Genomic DNA, 24,948 nt, shown 5'->3' on the forward strand with positions numbered 1-24,948 from the left:
AAGAAATCTAGGTGCGAGTGTAGGAAGTGTACTTTTTAAGGCCATATTACAACCCAGATTTTTATAGAATGTTATAAGATCATTGACAATATCACGGTAATTTTCCACCTTTCAATTTCCCAACTCTGAGTTAACATTTTTGAATGCTTGCCAAGCTGCTTTCCCCAGTGGATTCAATAGTTCCTCAAACTTTTCATCATGCATTAGTGATCGTATTTGTGGCCCTACAAATACTCATTTAATTTTTATATCACTAATTTTAGGAAACTCCTGTTTTAAGCACATGAAACCAGGAGTATTGTCCATGGCCTTGACAAAATTCTTCATTAATCCTAGTTTGATATGTAACAGAGGTAGGTACACATTTTTAGGATTTCATAATGAGTCATGTTTCATATTTTTCAGCTCAGAAATGAATGATTCACCTTTAGGTCATTCTTTTCTAATGAAATGTTTTTTCTGTCCTTACTATCCCATTCACACAAAAAACAACACTGCTTTGTGTAACAAAGTTGCAAACCAAGAAAAGGTGCAATTACCTTCAAACCACAAATACTTCATTCACACTCTGCATAATGAAGCTTTTCCAACATAAATTTAAAGTTTTTATATGTTTCTTTCATACTAGCAGAGTGAGCCACAGGTACTGTTGGGAATTTATTGCCATTATGTAGAAGCACAGCTTTTAAACTAACTTTAGAGGAATGAATCAATGAACAAGCATCATTCTGTTGGGTTAAGTTCATTACAGTGACTATAAATTAAGAAATCCCATTACAAAACATTAAGTCATTTTCTTCAGAAAAATAGTCTAATTCAGAATGACGATTACGATAAGTACATACATACCTTTGTATTCTTTTGAAGAAGATTCCATCCTTTTAGCCGGGAAGCAAGCATTTCAGACTGTTTTTTGGATAACCTTAAATCTCATACGAGATCATTAAGATTTTCTTTAGTCGGTAAATGAGGCTCAGATGAACTGCTTTGTACAAAAGTTGTATCACCAGAATCTGTTTCTTTTTCTTCCTTACTTCCATCAGACTCTGAGCTCTCTTCAACTAATGTCACATGTTCTCGACAGATTTTTCGGACTGACATTCCAGGATGGGGTCACAGCCCAGGCTTTCGCCGATGACTGTCTCCTGTCTGTCATGGAAATAGGGAAAATTAAAAATAAAAACTGGTTATGTAGACTCACTTAATATCCCTTTTCTTTAAAAGTTTGTAAATGTAATTCTATGTCTTAAATCTATTTATACTTTAATATAAAGTCAATATCTTTATGAAAATAAGAAATTCTTAATTAAGTTCTTTTATTATTAATAATAACCGCAGACAGTAGTTATTATAATCTGCAATAAGTCCCCCATCATGACTATATAAACAAAAATAAACTATTGAACAACTTAAAAGTCCAGTCAAATCCAAATCTAAGTCAGTCCTGCATTTAAGTCGCTCCCCCATTTTATGGGAGAAAATGTAGTACAAAAACGTCAATCTATATTCAGGCAAATACAATAGAATAAAATTTATAGGGAATGATTTTAATGTATTTTTGAATGCTCTACCTCCTACATACTAATTTATTTTAATGTATTTGAATATAAACCAAGAATATTAGATCGGGTGATCAATTTGTTAATTATCTTTAAGTGATTACTGTCTTCCTGTAAAATACAAATTATTTGATAGTTAAAATCTTTATTATTAAATAGAAATATATAATTGCCAGCCTCTGTGGCATGAGTGGTAGTGTCTCGGCCTTTCATCTGGAGATACTGGGTTCAAAGCCCGGTCAGGCATGGCATTTACACACACGCTACAAATCATTCATCTCATCCTCTGAAGCAATACCTAACGGTGGTCCCGGAGGTTAAAAAAAAAAAAATAAATAAATAAAATGCCAAATTGGTAAAATCTATGGTATTATTGCATGGAGTGCTGCAAATAAAATTTTGAAAATGATAAAAAATTTTCATAAGGTTATCAAGATATCAAAAAAAAAAAAGAACACCAATGCTCAGTTACCCAATAACTTACATAAAAAGTACATACAAGTAATCACATTACATTATAATGAACTATCACAAAAATGTTAATAAAACTTAACTAAAATTTTTCCCCCATTACACAAAAAAAAAACAAAAATCTTTTTAGTCAACAATGAAAACACAAAAAATGTATATACATTGTATTTTTTGCCAACTTGTTACCAACTAAATTCAAAAATAAATTGGAAAACTGGATTAGAACACTAAATGAAATTGAGGTGTATTTGAACAGAGAGAAATTAAGTATTAAGAAAAATGTAATGAGTAAACTATTTCAGTTATTAAGTATAAGTGATTTAAAGTAAAATTTATTATATATTGGCTGTTAGGTTTTTCCAGGCTGCGTACAGATGCTTAAGCATATCTGCAGGGTTTACTGTGTATTTATGTAATTATGAATTGTATCTTATTCTGTAACCTGGTAATGATCAATAAATAAATATTTATTTGCAAATCTTAAAGAACTGTTTAAATAACTAGTCCACTTAGTGAAACTGCTGAAATTTTTTTGAATAAACCAAATAAACACTTATTTTGCTTGTTTTTTTTTCTTCTTGATATTTCGAGACTGGATGGTCCAATTTGGATAACATTTGACACAATGATTGATTTCTGTATATGGAACCATTGATTCCATTTAATTTTGTTCACAATAAGCCAACAGATTGATGTTATGGATCTAAACAGTCCCATATCTAAAACTTGGGCAAATTTTTTCAAATAATCTTTTGCCGCTTAGCTAAGATACTTTCTGAGGGTTTTTGGTCTTATTCTAACTCCCATAAACGAAGTAAAATGGGGTGTGAGAAAAGAATCCTTTTTTAACAGATTCAAAATGGATTAAAAATCACATTCTTGTAATAACTCACTTCGGTTATATATTTGGACAACTTCATTCATGGCTGGAAAATAACAAGTCTGATTTTTTTTTGTCAGCTGTTTTGCCTAATATCTTCAGAATGGATAAACCAATTTTTTTTTTTAATTGTACGATGACTTCTTAACATGTCATTGATAGCATTTTAGTTAAAATTGGTCAAGTGAAAAGGAAGAAACGGTCACCAGGGTCCCATATCTCAAAATTTTACTCCAAGAGCAGAATAATTTTTTTTAGGCAATTCTTTATTTGCATACTTTAATGTTCCACTTAATTCTCCTCTTAAGCAGTGCTGCATAAAAGGTGAGGTTCTCTTAGTAGTCAAGAGTTACTAGTTTGGGAGAGCTATAAAACTTCTTGCAAGCTCTTTTCATATTCCCTTAGTGTCAGAGAATTTGTAATTTTATGATTGCTATATCATTATTACTGGTAACTTTTGATTTTCAAAGTTCAATCTTTCAATTAAAATTTTTTTGAGATTTTTTAAAGATTTTTGAAGTTATAAAAAATACAATAACTAAAAACAATAGCCAAAATAAAATTAACATAAAATATAGAAGAAAGAACACATTGCTTGCATATTTATTGTAATATATTTATAGTGATTAGACTATACACATAATTGATTATTTGTGACCCTAGTTAAGACAGACCAATCAGAAACAAAGAGTAATTTTTGTTTAGTAGCATTTTTATTAACAATTTCCGAGAATATATCTATGTCAGTACTAGAAACAAATCTCTAACAGAAACCATGGAATTCTCTAATTCAGAAGTTCATTCAATGATCATTTTGTGTGAATAACAATTCCAAAATAAATATTAACAAAAAAAATGTAAACATTTATTATTAACGTAAAGCAAGTAATTATTGTAATTTAAATCTTTTACAGATAATCAAAAACAGAACATAAAAGACGGATTCCTCGTTAATGTATGAGTGATACGAATGCCCCAAGATAGTAATAAAAAAATTATAATTCCCTTGCCCAAGGTTGGGATTAAAAGGTAACTTACGATGCAGAATCTTCATGTTTTCTTTTCGTAGGCGTACTACAGTTTTGTGCATTTGTTTCTGTTCCTGCTGCTCCAGTCATGGTGGTTTAAAAATAAAATCAAGAGAATGAAAAAATGTATAAATTATAAAATATTTAAAAATGTGTGAACAACATAACCATAATAACTTAGCACTTACTACACCTGCTTTATTTCTTCTCTTGCTATTGGTTAATAAATTTCCCGCTAATATTATTTTTTTATTTTACCACTTTTCATTTTTACCAGTGTTGCCAAAATAAAAGTAATTTAAAAAAAAGTTATTTAATTGATTAGTTCAAGCAAATATTACCTTTACTAAAAATAAATAAAAAATAATATATTAATAAAATGTAATTTTATAAATGTCGTTACTGGCTTTTTTTTTATAGATGCACAAAGCAATTATCCTTCTGATGTTAGTCTTCCAATACGTATTACTTTCTTGAGTGCTTTACAACAAATTGTTCTTATAGATAATTGAAATAATTGGTTAATAAAAAAAAATTGTTAGGCGAAAGATGACATTGGGTATCCGATCCGCTTATACAAGCCGAAAAAAGTCACCTATGGAATAGATTTTAGTTTTTTTTTTTTTGTTAATAACATTTTTAACGTTAATCTGATTAATTCTAAAACGGTGTCGTCCTTTTAATAAAAATGATAACCTTTTTTATTAAATTTCATTTTATCAGTGTTTGCCGATTTAAAATTCGCCTTAAAATCGATTATTTCCTTTTGACATAAATTCTATAGAAAAAACTCCACCTGGATTGTAAAAATTATTAATCATTTATCGAAAACATTTATGTCAACTACATATTCATTAATGTCACGTTCTTATATATTACAAACATTCAGAAATTGTTTACACACATTTATTTATCAATGCTGAAAGGCTGAAGCCGGATTGCTGTCACCTACATAATTCGATGATGAACATGAATTTTGTAGTATTTTAAAAATGTCAATCCTAAATACCATTAATATCCAGAACTACTGGCAGAAAATTGATGGTGGTAAATAAGTCAAATTATTTTTAAAATTCTAATTCAACTGGCATCCAAAATTGCAATACTTAAGATAATTACGGTGATCATTGCTTTATACATAACTTAAAAAGAAAAGAAATAATAATTAACTATTGTTATTACTCAATTCTGAAACATAACTGGAATTTGCATTTTTTTCTATATATGCTATAGAATTAATGTGTAACTTAGTTCCATCATCTCTAAAAATTAATGGCAGGCAATAGTAAACCTTAGTCAACTCTCAAACATAGTTTATTTTACCTGTCTTCAGATTAATTATCCACTTTTATTAAGTTATACCATAAAAATTTGTCCTGGGCAAGACAGTATTCTTTAACTGTCTTATAATTATAAGCACATTGCAGTCCTCTGTGGGTAGTTCATCCCCACTTTTCTGTTTTGCTTGCTCTATTCTTCCATGAATAGTTAAAAGAGATGCGGCAGTGGTTCTGTTTACAATATTAGAGGCAGTAATTATAATGATGCATTATGATGATTTTACTATAATGATGCAATAACAATGGAAGTAATAATTTCTATGATTGAGCTTGAAGTAGTGACTTTGTTTATAGGTTTGACAAATTTTATGTAGCTTTCGGTTAGAAATGGAGGAAGACTTCATTAAACATCTAAGAAGTGAATGAGGTGACGTTAAAGTTATATCTCCTGTCTTTCCTAATAAGAAAAAAAAAAATGGTGGAATCTATTTTAATTTCTTTTAGTAAGTTTTACATAACTGAAAGAAACAATTATAAATTTGGCAAATGTAGTGTATATGGAAAAATGAAACACAAAAAAGTTAAAAGATAATATTTTTTAAACTGCTATTTAAAATTTGATGTTTGCATGAAATTAATTTTTTTTTTGTCTTCAGTCATTTGACTGGTTTGATGCAGCTCTCCAAGATTCCCTATCTAGTGCTAGTCGTTTCACTTCAGTATACCCTCTACATCCTACATCCCTAACAATTTGTTTTACATATTCCAAACGTGGCCTGCCTACACAATTTTTTCCTTCTACCTGTCCTTCCAATATTAAAGCGACTATTCCAGGATGCCTTAGTATGTGGCCTATAAATCTGTCTCTTCTTTTAACTATATTTTTCCAAATGCTTCTTTCTTCATCTATTTGTCGCAATACCTCTTCATTTGTCACTTTATCCACACATCTGATTTTTATCATTCTCCTATAGCACCACAATTCAAAAGCTTCTAATCTTTTCTTTTCAGATACTCCGATCGTCCAAGTTTCACTTCCATATAAAGCGACACTCCAAACATATACTTTCAAAAATCTTTTCCTGACATTTAAATTAATTTTTGATGTAAACAAATTATATTTCTTACTGAAGGCTCGTTTTGCTTGTGCTATTCGGCATTTTATATCGCTCCTGCTTCGTCCATCTTTAGTAATTCTACTTCCCAAATAACAAAATTCTTCTACCTCCATAATCTTTTCTCCTCCTATTTTAACATTCAGTGGTCCATCTTTGTTATTTCTACTACATTTCATTACTTTTGTTTTGTTCTTGTTTATTTTCATGCGATAGTTCTTGCGTAGGACTTCATCTATGCCGTTCATTGTTTCTTCAAAAAAAGTAAATAAATATAATATAATTAAATTAAATATAATCACCCAAAATTTATTAATCAATAATATATAGCAGACTTCAAAATTTAAAGAAGTAAACTATTTTATACTTAAGTTTTTTAAAAATAATTTTGTATTTAAATGAGAACATAAAAAACCATAAACAAAAGACAATTAAATACACTTTTTACCACATTGCTAGAATGCGTTTTACTTAACTAAAAAACTGTCAGCAGTAACATCAGTAGGTACCAGTGTGAAAACAGCAGCAACAGACACAGAAGATGTTGCGAAAACATTTTGAAATAAGTTTAAAACATTTTATGGTGCCTCCGGATGAAAAGGCCGAGACGCTACCAATCACGCCACGAGGCCGGTATCGTAATAGTAAATGTCTTTACGATTGTTAATCTTAACGTGCACGCACTTCCTTTCTCCGTACTTCAACTATGTTTTCTTCTTCCTTTCGACTCCTTAATAAAGAATGCTATGAATCGAATAGAATCGTAACTGAGAAAGGTTTCTTCCTATCGCCTAGCCAATTCATTGTTGAGAATCGTAAATAGAATTGTTTCGTTTAGTATAAAGAATCGAATCGAAGGAACGACTCGTTTACTGCTGGACTTTACTAACCTGTAATCTCTCATTCGGTTTAGCCTCCGGAACCACAGTTATGTATTACTGCAGAAGATGCAATGCATAAATATGAATGACGTATAGTCTTGTACAGTCTCAGGTTGACCACTCCTGAGAAGTATGGTTTATTGAAACCGTACCACCAAAAAACACTGGTATCCACGATCTAATATTCAAATCTGTACAAAACTAACCGCCTTTACTAGGATTTTAATCTTAGAACTCTCGAGTTCGAGATCAGCTGATTTGTTATAATCTGTAACTCCGTAATTTACGGAAAACTGAAACTCCAGTCAGCTGTCTTATCATGTGATTGGGTTAGGTTTAGTGTAAACGTTGTTTTCGTTGTAGCGAGTGTAAAATTATGTATTAGTGGAATTTCATTGTGTTCGCTTTAAGATATTACGTTTGAGTATCATGCATAAGAAAGAGTTGGTAACATTTGAAGATTCGGAGTCGCATGTAGAAGAATGTCGACCAATAAAAAGTATGCAAGAACTTTTAGATTGGAAACCGGATGAAACACTGTCTTGGCCAAAACGGGTTGTTTATAAAGCTCCAACGACTTCGTTCAGAGTTAAAGGATTTGGAAATGGATGTCATGCAGCACAGAATAGTTTCAGTCCTGCTATGCGTGTTCTCAAAAATTCTGTCCCAAAAACAATTTTTTGCCACGATTATAAAGGTGGCTATTTGGATGACAGGTAATTACATAAAATTTTATAAGTTAGACTCTGTGTACTTCAGATTCGAATTATTAATTTCAAAGTGTAAACATATATACAGTTCGTTTTTAAGATAAATTTAATTGTTTGCCTGAAAAAAACCCCTTATTTTTTTTGGCTATGAATCGTGTAGACTGATATTTAGAAATCAAACATGTTCTTATCATTAAACATGTGAACTTACCCGTGTAATAATATTTATGAATGTGCAATAGTTGCTAAAAATAATAGTTCTTATGAAAGTTCATTTATAGGCAAAATTTATTTAAAATACAATTAAGAGGTTTTCTTTTATAGAAACAATATTAATATGCCGAGGGAATTTTTGAAATAAAAAAATAATTTTCTTCAACTCTGATTAATGTGAATATATATAAATGTGCCCAAATATTTTTTTAAATGTCTGCTGTACTGTTTAATATTTTCATATATTTATTTTAATATTATTTCTCACACTTTTATATTTTAAATTAATGTGGATTTTAACACCTATCTTTTATTTTATAATTGTGTGTTTTTTATGCATCTTTGATCAAGGTTTTACTATTATTTCCCATTATTGATGGTCTTTTTTTAATCTTTCCTGACTAAACGATGTGTATATTATCTACCTATTACAATAAAGGATTTATTTTAATTCTATTGTGATTTATAATTCTGTGTTGGTTAGTAGTGAAAATTTATAAAAAAATATCACAGCATTAAAACGCCTAATGAAATAAAAAAGTAAAATTTTCACCGATTGAAATTTTTATTGATTGATTTTTTTTATGTATGACCAAATCATTTTTTTAAAATGTATATTTTACTTTGAATGTATGCATTTCTAATATGCTTCAGTGACACTAATGTCAAAAGCTTGCACTGCAGTATCAACGTTATTACTAGAAGATTTTGCTGAGTCTGAGACTTATATAGCAGAGAAGAATGATTTAAAATTTGCCTGTTAATCTTAGTTTATGTCTGAATATTCATGTTATATTTTTCTATGTTTATTTCATGACATTTATGTAGAATATCCATGTTTTTTTAATAATGGTGTATCTTTAATCTGTTTCTGTGAGGTTGGTGGTGAATGTTGATTGTGTTATTGCACGATTGCTTTTGTATTTTTGCGTTTATAACTGTATAATAATTTTCCATCTTTGAAATTTTCAGTTAGAGCATTCTATCTAATTAGGTTTAGTTGTAATGCTTAGTTGCTTAACTTCTAACTATTATACTAAATTCATCTGACAGATTGGAAGAATGTTCATCTCAGATACAAAGCACATACGAGGTCTGTAAATAAAGTAATGAGACTGGTTCAGCAAAATTTTTTATTTACAATCCAATTATACATGGATTCTATGACCTTTGAAATAGTTCCCTTGGGAAGCCACACAACGCTTCAAACAGTTTTCCCACTTTTCATAACAGTGTTGAAACTCAGAAACTGGAATATCCTACAGATGGTCGGTTAGATTTTTTTTTTCTGTGTTCTACTGTTCCAAAATGGTGTTTTTAAAATCGGGAACAGGAAAAAGTTGCAGGGACTCAAGTCAGGTGAATAAGGTGGTAGAGGACTACAGGAACGTTTTTCTTTACTAAAAACCCATTAATTCAGAGTGCAGTATGACAAGGTGCAATGTCATGATGTGGCGTCCAGTTGTCTTTGATGGCTGGTTTCATGCTGGCAACTCTTTTCTATAGGCAAAAACAACTTATATACAATGCCATTATTATTGAAGATACAAATTAGCATTGTTTTGATTTTTGATTTGCTCATTTTTGCTTTTGTAGGACTTTGAGTTTGAAGTGTGCCACTCCTTGCTCTGGTGTTTTGTTTCTGGGTTGTTCAAATATCCAAGATTCATCACCAGTAATAACATTTTTTAGAAAATCAGGATCAGTTTCAATTCACCCTAGAAGATTGCAGCACACTTCCACCGTGTTATTTTTCTGTTCAACAGTGAGATTTTTTGAGACCAATTTTGCACAAACTTTTTTCATGTCCAATTCATTTGTCAAATTTCATGGACTGTGGTTTGGTTCAACTTCAATTGTTCTGCAATCATTTTGACAGTTAATCGCTGGTTGTACTGTATCAAGTCTCTGATTCACTCAACATTGTTGTCACTTTTTGATGTTAACGGTCTTCCAGAGTGTGGATTGTCCACAATGGATTCTTGGCCATCTGATAATGCTTTAAACCACCTAAAAACTTGGACTCGTAACAGAGTATCATCTCCATATTGCCCTTTTCAATTTTGAAAAAGTTTCAGTAGCATTCTCACAGAGTTTAACACAAAACTTGATTGCACAATGCTGCTCATAATTAGTATCTCTCATTTTTGTAACGCACAACAAAAACTTGTTTCATGAAAAGTTTTTTTTCGTCTCACGTGGCAACAATAGACTAAAAATATTGATACGTAATATGAATTAGCTGTTCATATAGCCATATGTTTACTAGTAATTAAAAGAGTTGTCACTTTGGCTGCCAAAAAAACTAGTCATTACTTTATTTATAGACCTTGTGTGTGTGCATGCGCACACGCCCATGCGTGTAAGTATATATATATATATATATATATATATATATACCCACACTCAATTATCGTTTGGAAATATGTTCATGGAAATGTCACACTTTTCATATAAACTTAACTACAGCATAAAAATTTTACATGTAGAACATTTAAATACAAAGAGATCTCTCCACATTCAAACAGTATAAAAATTTCTAATTCATTCAAGTAGACGGACATAGGTTATTGAATGAACTATCAAATATCCTATTCACGCACAAACTAATGGCATTTCCTAATATTTTTAAGATCTGCACATAGCAATGTTAAAAACGAATCAATCTGGTTTGAACTGCAGTTATTTGTGGTCACCTTTAATGCTGCTTTTAAATATGCCCAACATTTTACAATATCCATTTTATGATTGGTTTATGGTGTGCTGTTCTGATAATTGTATAATAAGGGCCAGTATTTTTTATTAGACTGTCAGTACAGAAATGTACTGTAAAATGTTTTAAGAATTCTATGTTCAGGTAACAAATCATGAAAAAGAATTCAACTACTTCCAATAAGACAGAGTAATGTCACACATCAAATGATTCAATAGCAAGCGTTCATGTGGTTTTTACAGAAGAATGAACTGTGGAGCGCTGGCATCTGTGTTTCCCAGATTTGTCTAGTTAAGATTTTTTCGTTTGCAACTATTTGATGGATAGAGTTTATAAATCAAATCCTCACACTATCAGTGAACTGAAGGTGAGCATTCAAGAAGAAATCGATGGCATTTAATGTGTTGTGTCAAGTGACTCAGTATGATCATCACTCGTTCTGCATTACTGTGTAGGGTACTCACTTCAAACATCTTTTGTAAAAATATGGTAAATATGTAAATTTTTGCTAATGTAAATACAGAAATTTTACAAATTTAATTATTTTTTTTTTAATGTAAATATAAAATTTTCATTTTTTATTTTATTTATAAGGTGTTACATGCCACAACTGTATTTGGTTTTTAGTTGTTTTGTTTTAAGTTGCTTATTCAGTATTTATATGAGTATACAATAATATTTTTGTTGAATTAATTATAAATTTTTAATTTATAATTAAATTTAATAATAATTAATTTAATTATGTTATTCAATGTGTTCATTAAGTGTGGTTTTAAAATAATATTTTTCTGGTCTCATGATGATTAAACTAAATTGGAATTTATATCAAAGATGCTTTGATTTTTTAAGGAAAAATCAACACACTTTAAATTGGTAGTCATAACTAATGTTTTAGTATCATATTTATTTTTGTGTTTTATAGATTTCCAATGGGTAATACAAATCATGAGGCGTACACATTCTTTCATTGGTCTGGAATCGATACATTTATATATTTTAGTCACAATTTAGTAACTATTCCTCCTCTGGGTTGGTTGAATGCAGGTCATCGTAATGGAGTAAGTGTGTTAGGTAAGAATTATATCTTTATTAAATAAAAAATATACATCTACTTCATTAAATATGCAGTGTATATTCCATTGGTAGTCTGGTAGAATGATTTGCAGTTAAATGTATTCCTTTCTCATTTTTGAATGAACTACCAACTCAGTTTGAGTTAGCAGGAGTAAATATTTATATTGGCTGTTTGTTTTGAAATGCAACCCAAGCAAAGTACTTTTTAGAAAAGTTAATACATAATTTCGGATGATGAGGTTGGCAGCATATATCTTTGTTGTTTTATAATCAGTTGATATAATCTTTTATTTCTTTTTGTGAACAGTTAGTTATTTTTGGTTATCTGTGGTCTTTTTTAAGAAGAAATGATTTTGAATACGAAAGAAAGGATTTTTATAGTGGAAAATTATTTAATATCTAAATCTTTTGTTTTGTGCCAAGAAGCTTTTCAATTGCAGTTCCCAGGCAATAATATGCACCAAATAAATCTTCAGTTCATTGTTTGGTAAAGAACTATACAGGCAATCTGACATAGCTGGAAACGTTCAGTACTTAATGATAATACATTAGAAGATGTTAGGTTAAGCTTTTTAAACTCGCCTGACAAATCATTACGAAAACTTGCACAACAAAAAGGAATGTCTTTAAAGCTACCTGGCTTCTTAACTTAAAGCCATACTGAATTCTTGTATCACATGAATTACACCCAATTGATTATGCTACTTGGCTCCACTACTGTCAACAGTTGAATCAATTTGTTCAGGATGAGGATTGGATACGGTAATAGTCAGAATGATAGCTACTGGATCTGCAACAGTTCTCACATCATCCATTCACGACCTCTACGCCCGTAGAAAATTGTGTGTGTATGTCCACAAAAACTGATCAGTTTTTGTGCTACAATTCATTTTTTCAAGTCTTCCTTTAGTGGCCCATAAATTTTCAATCGGATTCTGGTCGGGGGAGTTCGCTGGCCATGAGAGCACTCAAATTTTTTGGTCTTTGAAAAACTCTTTTGCTTTCTTTGGTGTGTGGTGAGGTGTAAGGTCCTGTTGTAAAATGAGCTTTGGGTTCTTCTGCATAAGTGGGACTATTTTTCTGTGGCATATGTTAATGTATCAGTCAGATTTCATCATTCCATCCACAGTCATAAGTGCTCCTGGCCTTCATGTGTAAAACATCCCCAAAACATCTTTTTGGCTGGATGTTTGGGAGGTTGTTGCAAATGTCCTAATGTAGTAGTATTCTCATCTGCTCACTTACGAATATGGGCTACTCTCTCCCTTGGAAAAAAATGAGTCTCGTCTGGAAAAACAATTTTTTTTCACATTTCAATAGTCCATTCTTTACATTCCTTTGCCCGTTCAAATCTTTTTGTCTTCATAACCTGTGTCGGTAACTACTTCTTTTTAAATTTCCTAGTAATCCTTCCCACTGCCAACAGTCTTCTATGAACTGTCATATCAGAAACATTGTCTCACCGGCTCTCAAGTCCCTATTAATGTCAACAGCCAACAATCGTGGATCAATTTTACTGGTTTTCTTTTTCCGTCCACATTTTCCTTTTCTCTTTGGAGAGACAGAACCATTTTTCTTAAACGTTTTCATGATTTCATTTACAGTACCTAACCTGACAATACACTCACTGGCAATCAGTCTTTGAGTCATTTGTGTGTATTGGGACAGAGCAACAAATTTTGATCGCTTTCTTGGGGTTATATCCAGCATATTAACTTTTCTTTTTCCTGTTTAGCCTTTGGGAATCATCGTCAGGTATTACTTCAGAGGATGAATGAGGATGATACATATGAGTGTAAGTGAAGTGTAGTCTTGTACAGTTTTAGGTTGACCATTTCTGAGATGTGTGGTTAATTGAATCCCAACCACCAAAGAACACTGGTATCCGCGATCTAGTATTCAAATCCGTAAATCTGTATAAAAGTAACTGTCTACTAGGATTTGAATGTTGGAACTCTCGACTTCGAAATCAGCTGATTTGCGAAGACGTGTTCACCACTAGACCAACTTGATGGGTCCATTGTATTAACTAGAAGGTCATCAAAAACTAATTGACAATGAATTATAAAAGCACAAAAACCACTAATTCTGTTTGTATATGAACTAACAACATAACCTGAAACACCAAACAGTCTGCCACAGAATGAAAATTTTCTATAACACAACAAAAATTCCCGTTCAGATTAATTTGTTTGTTATTGCAGTGTAGATAGAAAAGAGATTTCATCTAAAATCTTTTATGATCTCAAAAGTATTCAATTTAGTTGGACATTTCTTACTTATGTAAAAATATAATAGCTAGGTATCGGTGTAGCCAATTATAATTTGTTGTTATACCTTACCGATCATATACAGGCACTTTGAAGTTTCATCTTTTGACAAGAATATATATATATATATATATATATATATATATATATATAAATCTTAATTTCACGTTGTAGAATGTGAAATGCCATGGGGAAGTGATCTTGATCCCTTTCTTTTTTTATTGTTCATTAATCCTCCCCAAAAACTTGAACTACTTGTTGCTATCCTCTTTGCTGGTGATACAGTTAATCTATATCCAAAGTTAAGTATCTAAAGATATTTAAAAGTTATACTTTAACAGTTCAAAATATTATTCACCGAATGGATTGTTGTAACCATCTAACTTTAAATATAGATAAAACCCCATTGCATTGTACTTCTCAGGTAGGTGTAACAACGATCGATTACTTAAACAGACAATGGACTGGATCCCACATCACAAAAAGATAAGAGACCCAGAAGAGCCTGAGGGTCTACCTCTCTTTTGATTGAGTTATAAAGAAACCTATTGAAGATTGAAGTGGGAACACAAGACAGTGGCATCTAGATATCAGATATCAACATATGTTTTGAACTAATTAAGATGATAGACAATGCAATTATGATATTCATTGTTCTCTTGCTTATATTCATCAAGAAGTTCAAGACCGCTGTTTGCATTTTCATACTTTCTTATGCTGTTGAGAAATTTATGGAACATGAATTTTTCTTACAGGATTTTCTAATTTTTTTTTTTGGTTTTTGTAAATACTCAGAAAAACAATAAAATATCTTCAATTGCAAAATATTATTAGCTTGAATTTATAAAAAAATATTTATTTACCAATTTTAAATTGTGTTAAGTCATCTGTGCAAGTTATGTACAAATGGTTTTTATTTTTTTGATGGCACTTGTCTCTTTCTTATATTAGTGTTATGAAATAATATAAAATGTTCACCACATTTACCATAGATGTCAATTAATTAAAGAAGGTTATTTATTTAATAAAATATGTAGCAGTAGTTGACTTTAGAATGAAATATATAAATTCAATTAGCATATATTTATTTATTATTTATAGGTCAAGAACCACCATGTACAAACATATATAAAAAAATAAGACTGATCTCACCTTTAAGTGTTAAAATCTTCTTTTTTTATTCAATAAGGCCTTTCCAGAACCTCCATATCCATCATCACTTGTTAACACAATTAATAAAATATTAGGTAATGGGTTGCTAAGCTAAACCTAATTAAAATTGTAACCAGATGTTAAAAACAGATCTCAGTGTGCAGATGTTATAGCCAATTTAAATAGATCGCCGTTTTCAAAATGTGTTTGATGGTTCACCAAATTGAAGTTCTTATATTTATAAATGTAGTATTTCTCTAAATTTTTTAGTTTATTTTTAACATTACAAACTTTTAACATCTCAAGATTATCTGCCAAGTTTATAATTATATGTTTATTCGGAATCAAGTGATCCACCATTTTTGAAAAACATTTCATATTCTTGAACATCCGCAGATGTTCTGAGATCCTTACCTGAAACAATCTATCGGTTTTTCCAATATATATTAGATGCATCACAGTCTGTGCACCTAACACTATATATGCCGCTCATGTTGAATTTGTCAAAGACGTAGGTTGAGTTATAATTAAAGAATCTTGTTGAAACATTATTGGCTGGTTTGTACGCGATTGTATAATTTTCCTTAATATAAATGTTCACTATGTTATATTTGTGTTCGTTCACATAGCTGTATAAAATGTAACTTTTACTGTAATTCTTAGATTCATTTATTGGAACAAGGATAGTGTTTTTGTTATATTTCTTATTCAAATATCGTTTCTAAATACTATTAACAAAAGATTTATCGTAGCCATTTTGCAAAGCTATACTCCTTATATGTTCTACTTCATTATTTAAAAGTAATTTATTATTATGTGAATAAACCATAGCTCTATGTATCATAGCGTAGTAAGTGTTTCTTTTATGCAACCACGGGTTATTTGAATTCATATGGATGATGATTGTATTATTATTGGTTGGTTTTCTGTATACGCTTGTTTCAATCTGGTTATTATTAATTTTTATGTTTATTTCCAAAAAATGTATTGTCTTGTCATTGTTGGTCTTCATAGTAAATCTAATCTATCATCAAACAAATTTAGCTTGTATAATATTTATTTAATGCGACGTTAGAAGTAAATATCACAAGTATGTCATCCACATATCTCATCCACAAAAGAACATTAGGAGCGTGTAATATATCATGTAAATTGACATTCTCTAAGTTTTGTAGATATGTAGAAATTTAGCTATTTATATATATTAGCGTAAATTTAAATGAAATTCAAACGGTGATAAAAAATTGACAAATTCAGACAAATTGACAAAAATCACCAATAGTTGCAGTTTAGCAGTAGATAATATTCGGTTTTATCAGATTAGTTAAAAAGACAGATATGTCTTTGATTTTTCCTGAACAAAGATTTCTATTTTTTAATAATATAAAACTTGTCTGATGAAGTAGTGATCGCTAAACAATCACTCATTAACTGGATCTAAATTAGAAATGCAGTAAATTGAGTTAGACATTATAATAGTATTTCAGACTAAAACAAAGCACTGCTTGTAATTTAACTCATTTTCTTTATGATGATATACAACTTTATTGCAATATTTGTAGTATTTAATGCTTTATATGAAATTATATATGTTTATATATGAGGTGTGATCAAAAAATAAAAATTTTAATTTTTATCAAAAAGAATTTAACAAATTTTTCTTTGTTGATATTGTCCTCCTTCAAAGTAGACCCACAGAATTGTGGAAGTTATGCCAGCATTTCTCCTAATCCTCAAAGCATTTGTGGAAAGCATTCTTTGATCTATTTTTTCTTCATATCAACTGTTGCAAATCATTCTTCTAATGTTCTCTTAATAAGCGGTAACAAAAAAAAGTCATAGGTTGCCATATCTGGGAATACAAAGGCTGTGGAATTAGTATGGTGTTAATTTTGGTTAAATAATGATAACTTAATAGTGAAGTGTGAATAGAATGCTGTTGTGGTACAGAATTCAAGAATTATTTGCTACATTTGTATTTGATTTTTTTTAGATTACTTCATGTAAACAGCGTAAAACTGCTAAGTATTGATGTTGACTGTAACACCTTACATTAAGAATTCTTAATGAATGATGCTATTGTAATATCAAAGAAACTGTAAGAAGAATTCTTAAATTTGATCAAACTTGTGCTCTTTTCAATCTTTTTTTTTAACCTTTGTGACCTCTGTTAGAATTGCTTCAGAGAATGAGATGAATGATTTTTAGCGTGTCTGACACGCTTGACTGGGATTCAAACCCGGGACCTCCATATGAAAGGCCAAGATGTTACCAATTTTAATTTAATCAAAATTAAATCTTTTTCAATCTTGGTTTACAGGAATATTTTATCAGAATGATCGGATCTTTGTTTCAGTGTCATAATCATAGGAATTGTTTTTGTTGAAAATTCAACATTTTGAACAAATTATGCTGTTACTTATTTCATACTCAAAATATCACTCAAAATTGTTTCACATAAACCATGAGATATTCCCACCTCCTAATCGGCTTCTCTAATGGTGATTTTAATGATTATCAATCGTAGTGGCCTTTATTTAGTATTTTCATTGGTAGTTGATGCATGAAGTTGTTCCTTTTGTCACCTTTAAAACTTCACAGCCTTCTTGAAACGTATTATTTATTAGTCCTTGGTGACTGTATAACATCTTTGGCAAAAGGCTTTTCTTAAATCTTATCCACTTCACTGCACTTTATTCCATTTTTAATACATATCTTTCATTCTGTCATTTTCAAACAAAGTAGATCGCCACTCTTAATAAAATACATCCTAGTAACTCGGCTGCCAAATTTGAATTGCACCTTTAATATGTCTGAAAATACTGACATCCATTACATAGTGCTACCATTGTGTGGGGAAAAAGATGAACTCTATTAAAAAAAAGATAGTGCCCATAATTAAAAAAAATCTTTATTTTTTGATCAAACCTGGTATATTTTTTTTTGTTTTTAAATTTAGGAACCTTTATTACTGAAAATGACAGCGGAGAAGAAATGTGGGAAAAAATTATTGATGATACTGATTTGATGAGAGATGTTATTAATCAGCTAGTTGAAATTTGTAATTATTACCATTTTGATGGATATTTCTTGAATATTGAAAATAAACTTCCATATAATGCTGCTGACCAAATGGTGCATTTTATTAGACGATTAAAAGAAAAACTGAGAGATTGTTGTTCACATGAGACGTTTGTTATTTGGTATGATTCAATTATTTATCCGTCTGGTAAATTAAAATGGCAAAATAAACTCAACGGTCTTAATAAGTTAGTTTTCTTTATTTTATCTTATTTTTTTTTACTTATTATTTTTTAAGAAATTAATATTGCTATCTAATTGTAATGTGTCTAACTGTATTGTTTTTCTTTGGAGAGGGTATCACTTGCATCTATATATATATGTAGAGAGAGAGAGAAACTTTTAATATCAGTACACGTTATTTTCCTTGTACGAAGTAAAGGAAGGATTGTGATTGTGAAAAATTTCAGTTTTCAGATTTCAACAGAAATATGCATTTTGACCATCCCTGATTCCACTTTGACTAGTTTCGACCTGATGTTTGTATGTATGTATGTATGTACTTGTGTAAGTACGTATCTCACATAACTCAAAAACGATTAGCCATAGTAGATTAGCCATTGAGATTTTGGATTTTTGTAACATCTAGTTATGCACCTCCCCTTTTGATTGCAGTCGACTGAATCAAAAGTGTCCAAAAAAGCCCAAAATCCAAAAAGTGGATTTTGGACTATTTTTTAACTGCAGTAATAAATCCTTATTGAGAGCTTCTCTACGATACATAATAAGTGGTACTTATTTTCATTGGTTCCTGATTTATAGCCAAATAAAATTTTAATTAATGAAATATCTGGACTTATAAGGGGAAAGCATTCGGTTCAAATCATACTTCATCTCTATTTTTTAAAATTAATTTTAACTTTTTTTTTTAAGTTTAAATATATTGATTTATTAATCATTTTTAACCCGTGATTGTAAAAACAAATTTACAATAATTATTCAATAATAACAAAAAAAAAAAAATATGAAAAAAAATCAGAAGTTATTAGTGAAATAAAATTTTATGTACTTTTAAAAATGTGTATATGTAATTTAATAGGCATTATTACATATGTGTATATGTAATAGATTTGGTGAAATATCTGATTATTTAATATTAATTGAAAATTATGATTTAGAATCGTATTATATTTGGATTTTCTAGTTTAATTTTATTTAACTGTCTATATTAAAGTTAACTACAGTAACTTAAAAAGTAGACCCTCACAAGAACAACATATACACTGAGGCATACATGCCCGATCTTTAATAAATTGCAAAAAATTCTTATCTGTTTAGTTCATTACTCCTCTGATATTGTTTGACAGTATTCTCCGTAAGTTGGTGTTGATAATCATTTTGTTTATTTATGTTTTGATGTCAGTCAATCGCCCTTTGGTTTGATATAATTCTTCTGATTTTAATTTTTGTGTACACATTCTCTAGTTTTCAAATTTTCTCTCTTTATATTCATCATCCTCTTAATCTAGTTATTCTTTCTTTGGTTTTGACATTTTCTTCCTCTTTATATTTATAATTTTCTCTTAATCTTTTTATTCTTTCTTGGGTTTTAACTTTTTTCCTCTTTATATTTATCATCTCTTAATTTTTTTGTTCTTCCCTTGTTCTTAACATTTTCATCCTCTTCATATTCATCTTCTTATCTTTTTTTAGATATATTTCTTCATGTTATGTTTCTTTTTCCCATATGATTGTTTCTTTTTCATTTTTGATTATTCACTAAATAATACAATAATGAAAACAATGTTTTACACCGTAAGGTCGAAATTAACACATGTAATCATTATACAGGAATTCACTAAACAGAATAGTTTAATTATTATTATTAACTTTCATTTATACGACACACCAGAAATCGGAAACTTTTGTCTATCAGTAACTCATGAAGATAAGAATAATACTGATAGTAATACGAGTAATAAAGGTTCTTTTACTCTATCCTAATTTTTCATGTAAGATTGTTGAATTAATTACTGTAGAAATATTTGATGTTAATAAAAACTTATATTTCAGCAATTGTATAACCGTCCACGTTATTAAAGAATTGGAGGATTGTATCTCACTTCCAAATAAAATAAGTTTAAATGAAGATCAGTAAAAAATGTGTATATGTAATTTAATAAGCGTACAAGGAAATCATGTGGTGTCCACATCAGAATTTTTTATTATCTGTATATGATTGTTGATGTATACATAACTATCCACTGTTTATTGAAACTCATTGTGTAGTATGCAATAAATAATTTACTTTCAAAAAACAATCTAAGAACATACCAAAATAGCAAATAGGTGAACTATAACAGGTTCTGTTATAGGCAGTGTAATATAAGGTATTGATAATCACCAAAAAATGCCAGTGAAACAATTTTTCTTAAATACAGTGTCCCATGAAGAAATAGAGAAAGTTTAGGAAACGTTCTACCGGTGAAAATAATGAAAATGGTTCACATAAACATAGATCTGGAAACGTTTTGTTTTCGAGTTACAGATAGTGAATGATCTCATCTGGATTTCAACTTTTCTAATAAGAGTAAGCCCTACTGTAATCTTTGGGACCCAAATCAAGGAGTAAAGTTAGTGGTTTCTTATGTAATTTGAGCTGCAAAGTAGGATAAAACAGGTTCCAAAACTGTAACTCCAGTAGTTTTTAAGATATCTTGACGTAAACACAAAATTTGTTGTTGAAAAACAATTTTTTTTTTAAGTTTGTAGTACAATAGCTTTGTTAAATGACTAATAAATGCGGAAAATTTAGTAATAAAATTTGTAGAGAATTTAATTCTGAGAAAATTAATGTAAATACAGCCAATAAAATGTAAATAGACTTTTTTAAAAATCAATTTTTGATTGAAGTAAAAGAGACAAAAAATAGACAGAAAACTGTATTATACTTTCTGCACGTAATGAACATTATTTTTAATGTAGCAGAACAGAAAAATAAAATAATGAAATGATAACAATAACAAACCTCAGTTAAAGTAATTGTTCAAAATTCTCTCCTTTACAATGTACACAGCAATCTGCCCGATGTAAAATATTTCTCGTGGCTTTCTGTATCATCTCAGGATCGTTTCGTATAAATTCAATAGCATTTCATATTTTAATCGGTAACTTTTCTTTAGTATAAACATTTTGTGGGTATACTACTGTTTTCATATGGCCCCAAATGAAGTAATTTAGTGGCATTAAGTCAGGCGATTATGGTGGCCAGTCGATTGGTTCACTACGTCCAATCTAGTTTAAAGTTTAAGATATTAGTATTCAAGTGATTTCTAGTTACTAAAAAAAATCTGGTTTTACACCAATGTACTAGAAAATCATTTGCGATCTAGTTTGTTACATTCTCCAAAAGAACTCGTAAATTATTTTGCCAGAAATTAACATATGCTCCCATAAGGTTTTCATTGAAAACAAATGGTCCCAGAATTGTCATAATTAATGATACCACATCAAACATTAATGTGAAACCTATGTTGGAAACCAGTTTCTACTTTACCATGTGGATTGTCTTCACTCCACGAATGACTATTTTCAGAATTGAAGACTCGGTTTCTCATAAAAGTTGCTTCATTAGTAAATAAAATTGAATTTACCTTATCACTCTTTTCTAGAAGCCAGTGACAGAAGTTTAACTGTTGGGAGTATTCTGTTGAGTGCAAATTTTGAATCTTCTGCAGGCAGAATGGATATAGATTTTTTTTCCATAGAATGCACCACACTTTGTTTTGTGACAAACCAAAATGACATGAAACTCACCTTGTCCTAGTGCCTGGCTGTGCTGAATTTGCTGAATCGCATGATGGTCATCATTAACATGATGATTTACTTGGCGTTCAACAGAAAACGAACTCGTTGGAAATGACTGTCGTTCATAAATGCTGATACACTGAAGAATGATATTAGGTACAGAAAGAATAATTCAATTTTCTGTCTTCTTTTTTGCCTATTTTGCCTATTTTGCTTCAATAAAAAACCAATCTATAGAAGTTTTCATTACCTTTTATTTGCTGTATTTACATTAATTTTCTTGATAATTAAATTCTCTACAAGTTTTGTTACTAAATTTTCTACATTTATTTCTCATTTAACAAAGCTGTTGTACTACAATCCTAAAAAAACTTATTTTTTGACACCAAATTTTGTGTTTACGTCAGTTATCTTAAATACTACTGGAGTTACAGTACTGGGACCTGCTTTATTCTATTTCCCCAGCTCAAATTACTTAAGAAACCATCAACTTTACAACTTAATTTGGGTCCCAAAAATTATACTAAGGGTTAAATTAGACTAGGGTTCTTTTTATTAGAAGAGCTGAAATCCGGGTGAAATCTTTCGTAACTAAAAAACAAAGCATTTCCAGACCTATATTTATGTGATATATTCTCATTATTTTCACCAGTAGAACATGCCCTGAAAGTTTCTCCATTTCTTTGTGGGACACTTTGTATAATAAACATTCTATGCTGCATACTAAGGAATGTGAGGAGTGAAATGAGTTCCAGTTTTCTCTTCTTCCATTTAATTGCACATTATATAATTAAATAATTATTAGAAGTAGGCAGTATTTGTAACTTCTTCATAGGGTTTGACTAAATAGTATTTTAACAGCATTTAATAACAATTATTTAGAGACAGTAATCTGACTTGCTTAAAGTATCTGACTTAAGTATGGTAGATGCTTACATACATCACAGCGACAAATTAGAATGAAAGAGATAGTATCCCAAAGCAACATATTAATTTATTTTTCTGTTATAAAATAATTGATTATGGTTACTGCTTATTCTGATAAGTCCTGTTATATTGAAATATAATTGGGAATTACTGAATGAATGTATTAAATCTGTTATTGATAGTTTCATGTTTTTATATCTGAAGTTTACTTGTTTATTTAATTAATTTTTATTTTGTTTGTAGAAAGTTTTTTGATGTCTGTGATGGTATATTTTTAAATTATCAGTGGAAACCAGAAGAATTATTTTTATGTAGTTCTATCGCCGGAGCAAGGCAGTTTGATGTTTATGTTGGAATTGATGTTTTTGGTAGAGGTTGTTTTGAAGGAGGGGGGTTCAATACTTATAAAGTAAGGCTTATTATTATTATTATTATTATTATTATTATTGTTATTAGCAGGTGTTAGAATTTAAGAGTGAAAACTTGAAATTAAAAAATGATTTTAAAATTTAAAAAAAGATGTGCTAGATCGTGAGTGAAAAATATCTCGTTTATCTGATCAGATAAATAACTCAGAACAATTTAGTCGACAAGTGAACTTGGAAATTCAAAGTTTATAATCGGTTAATAATGTAAATACTAATTAAACACTAAGTCTTGTAGGAAAATCTATCGGGTTGATTTCAAACTAGATATTATTCATGTTGCTTATCAATGGTGTGATTATTTTGGTTTTAAGACAAATTTGACCTTCGACCCCTACCAGTACAACTGCACAGTTCATGATGCAACTAACATGAAAGCCAAAAAACTATGTCTGTTCTGGGACAAGTACAATTAACAAGTACGGTACAACTAAAAAAGATGCAAAATAGTAAATGATCAAATTAAAAACATTTTATGCCGCACGATTAAAAAACCATTTTTCTTTTACTTTCAGTTGTTTTCTGCTGTAGTACCATGTTGAACTTGATTTTTTTGATGGATCCTTGTAAGATGCTGTTATTATTACAGCTTGGTGTTCAGTGCAATTAACAAGGGGTCAGAATCCAAACTTGTCCTAGAGTCATAATGCAACTAATGTCCAAAAAACTAAATGATGAAGTTAAAACTAAATTTTTTAATGACCAAGAAATGGTTGATGTAGAATGTACCTGATGCATGTAACAGTTTTTCAGCCTACTAATACATACCCTGTTGGAAAATTGGATTAACAGTTACGGGTACATTATAAGAGGACCCCATTACAACCCCCCAAAACAGCACCCTTGAGGTACTCAAATGTTACCAATTGATGGGTGGTAAGGAGATCATAAGCGGTGGGTGTATTGTCTTAGGGGGTGAAACAATTTTTTAAAGCGCTAGGATTTTCATTGAGTAATTTGTGATTTTTATTGTGAAATTCAGATCTGGTTATCAAGTTGGAGTATTTTTCACATGTCATAGTCACCATTGCAGTGACTATGACTAATCATAAATGCAGTTGACACTTGCCTAGTGTGCTTAGTTTTAGTAGGAACTATATACCGTAATATACATTTCACTTCCATATAAAAGTGATATCATGTGATTTTTAGCTGCTGTTGATTGTTGTAGTAGGAACTGGGTAATTTACATGTCTGTTCATCTTATTTGTTACGTTCAACATTTTACAAATCTGATATTATGTTAACTGCCGACCACCACTTTTTCACTAAACAATCATGCTTTCAGTATTGACTCTAAAAGAGTAGACACTGCTAAATGTTCATAAAAAAACAGGATCTCTTAGGTTTTAATAACATGCATTCACAAACAATGATGATTGAATGTCGCCATCTATATTGTTATTGTCACATGGATTTTGG

The 24,948-nt window shown here is 30.0% G+C and overlaps 2 protein-coding genes across 8 annotated transcripts in view; one reads left to right on the forward strand and one right to left on the reverse strand.

Moving 5' to 3' along the window:
* Nucleotides 1-4,156, reverse strand: part of LOC142332171 (deoxycytidylate deaminase-like) — a 37,614-nt gene extending 33,458 nt beyond the window's left edge. For all 7 annotated transcript variants that reach the window (XR_012758186.1, XR_012758187.1, XM_075378445.1 and 4 more), the window contains exon 1: nucleotides 3,949-4,156. Coding sequence is in view for 5 of the 7 variants with exons in the window: in XM_075378445.1 (XP_075234560.1) it covers nucleotides 3,949-4,028 (80 nt within the window). In the remaining 2 variants the exon portion in view is untranslated. The remainder of the gene's footprint in view (nucleotides 1-3,948) is intronic.
* A 3,145-nt stretch (nucleotides 4,157-7,301) lies between these two features.
* ENGase (cytosolic endo-beta-N-acetylglucosaminidase) overlaps nucleotides 7,302-24,948 on the forward strand; it is a 33,552-nt gene continuing 15,905 nt past the window's right edge. The window contains exons 1-4 of the mRNA XM_075378560.1: nucleotides 7,302-7,930; nucleotides 11,773-11,921; nucleotides 18,306-18,615; nucleotides 23,345-23,510. Coding sequence (XP_075234675.1) covers nucleotides 7,644-7,930; nucleotides 11,773-11,921; nucleotides 18,306-18,615; nucleotides 23,345-23,510 — 912 coding nt within the window. The 5' untranslated portion in view covers nucleotides 7,302-7,643. The remainder of the gene's footprint in view (nucleotides 7,931-11,772; nucleotides 11,922-18,305; nucleotides 18,616-23,344; nucleotides 23,511-24,948) is intronic.

Source organism: Lycorma delicatula, chromosome 11 (genome assembly GCF_047948215.1).
Source record: "Lycorma delicatula isolate Av1 chromosome 11, ASM4794821v1, whole genome shotgun sequence".
NCBI lineage: Eukaryota > Metazoa > Arthropoda > Insecta > Hemiptera > Fulgoridae > Lycorma > Lycorma delicatula.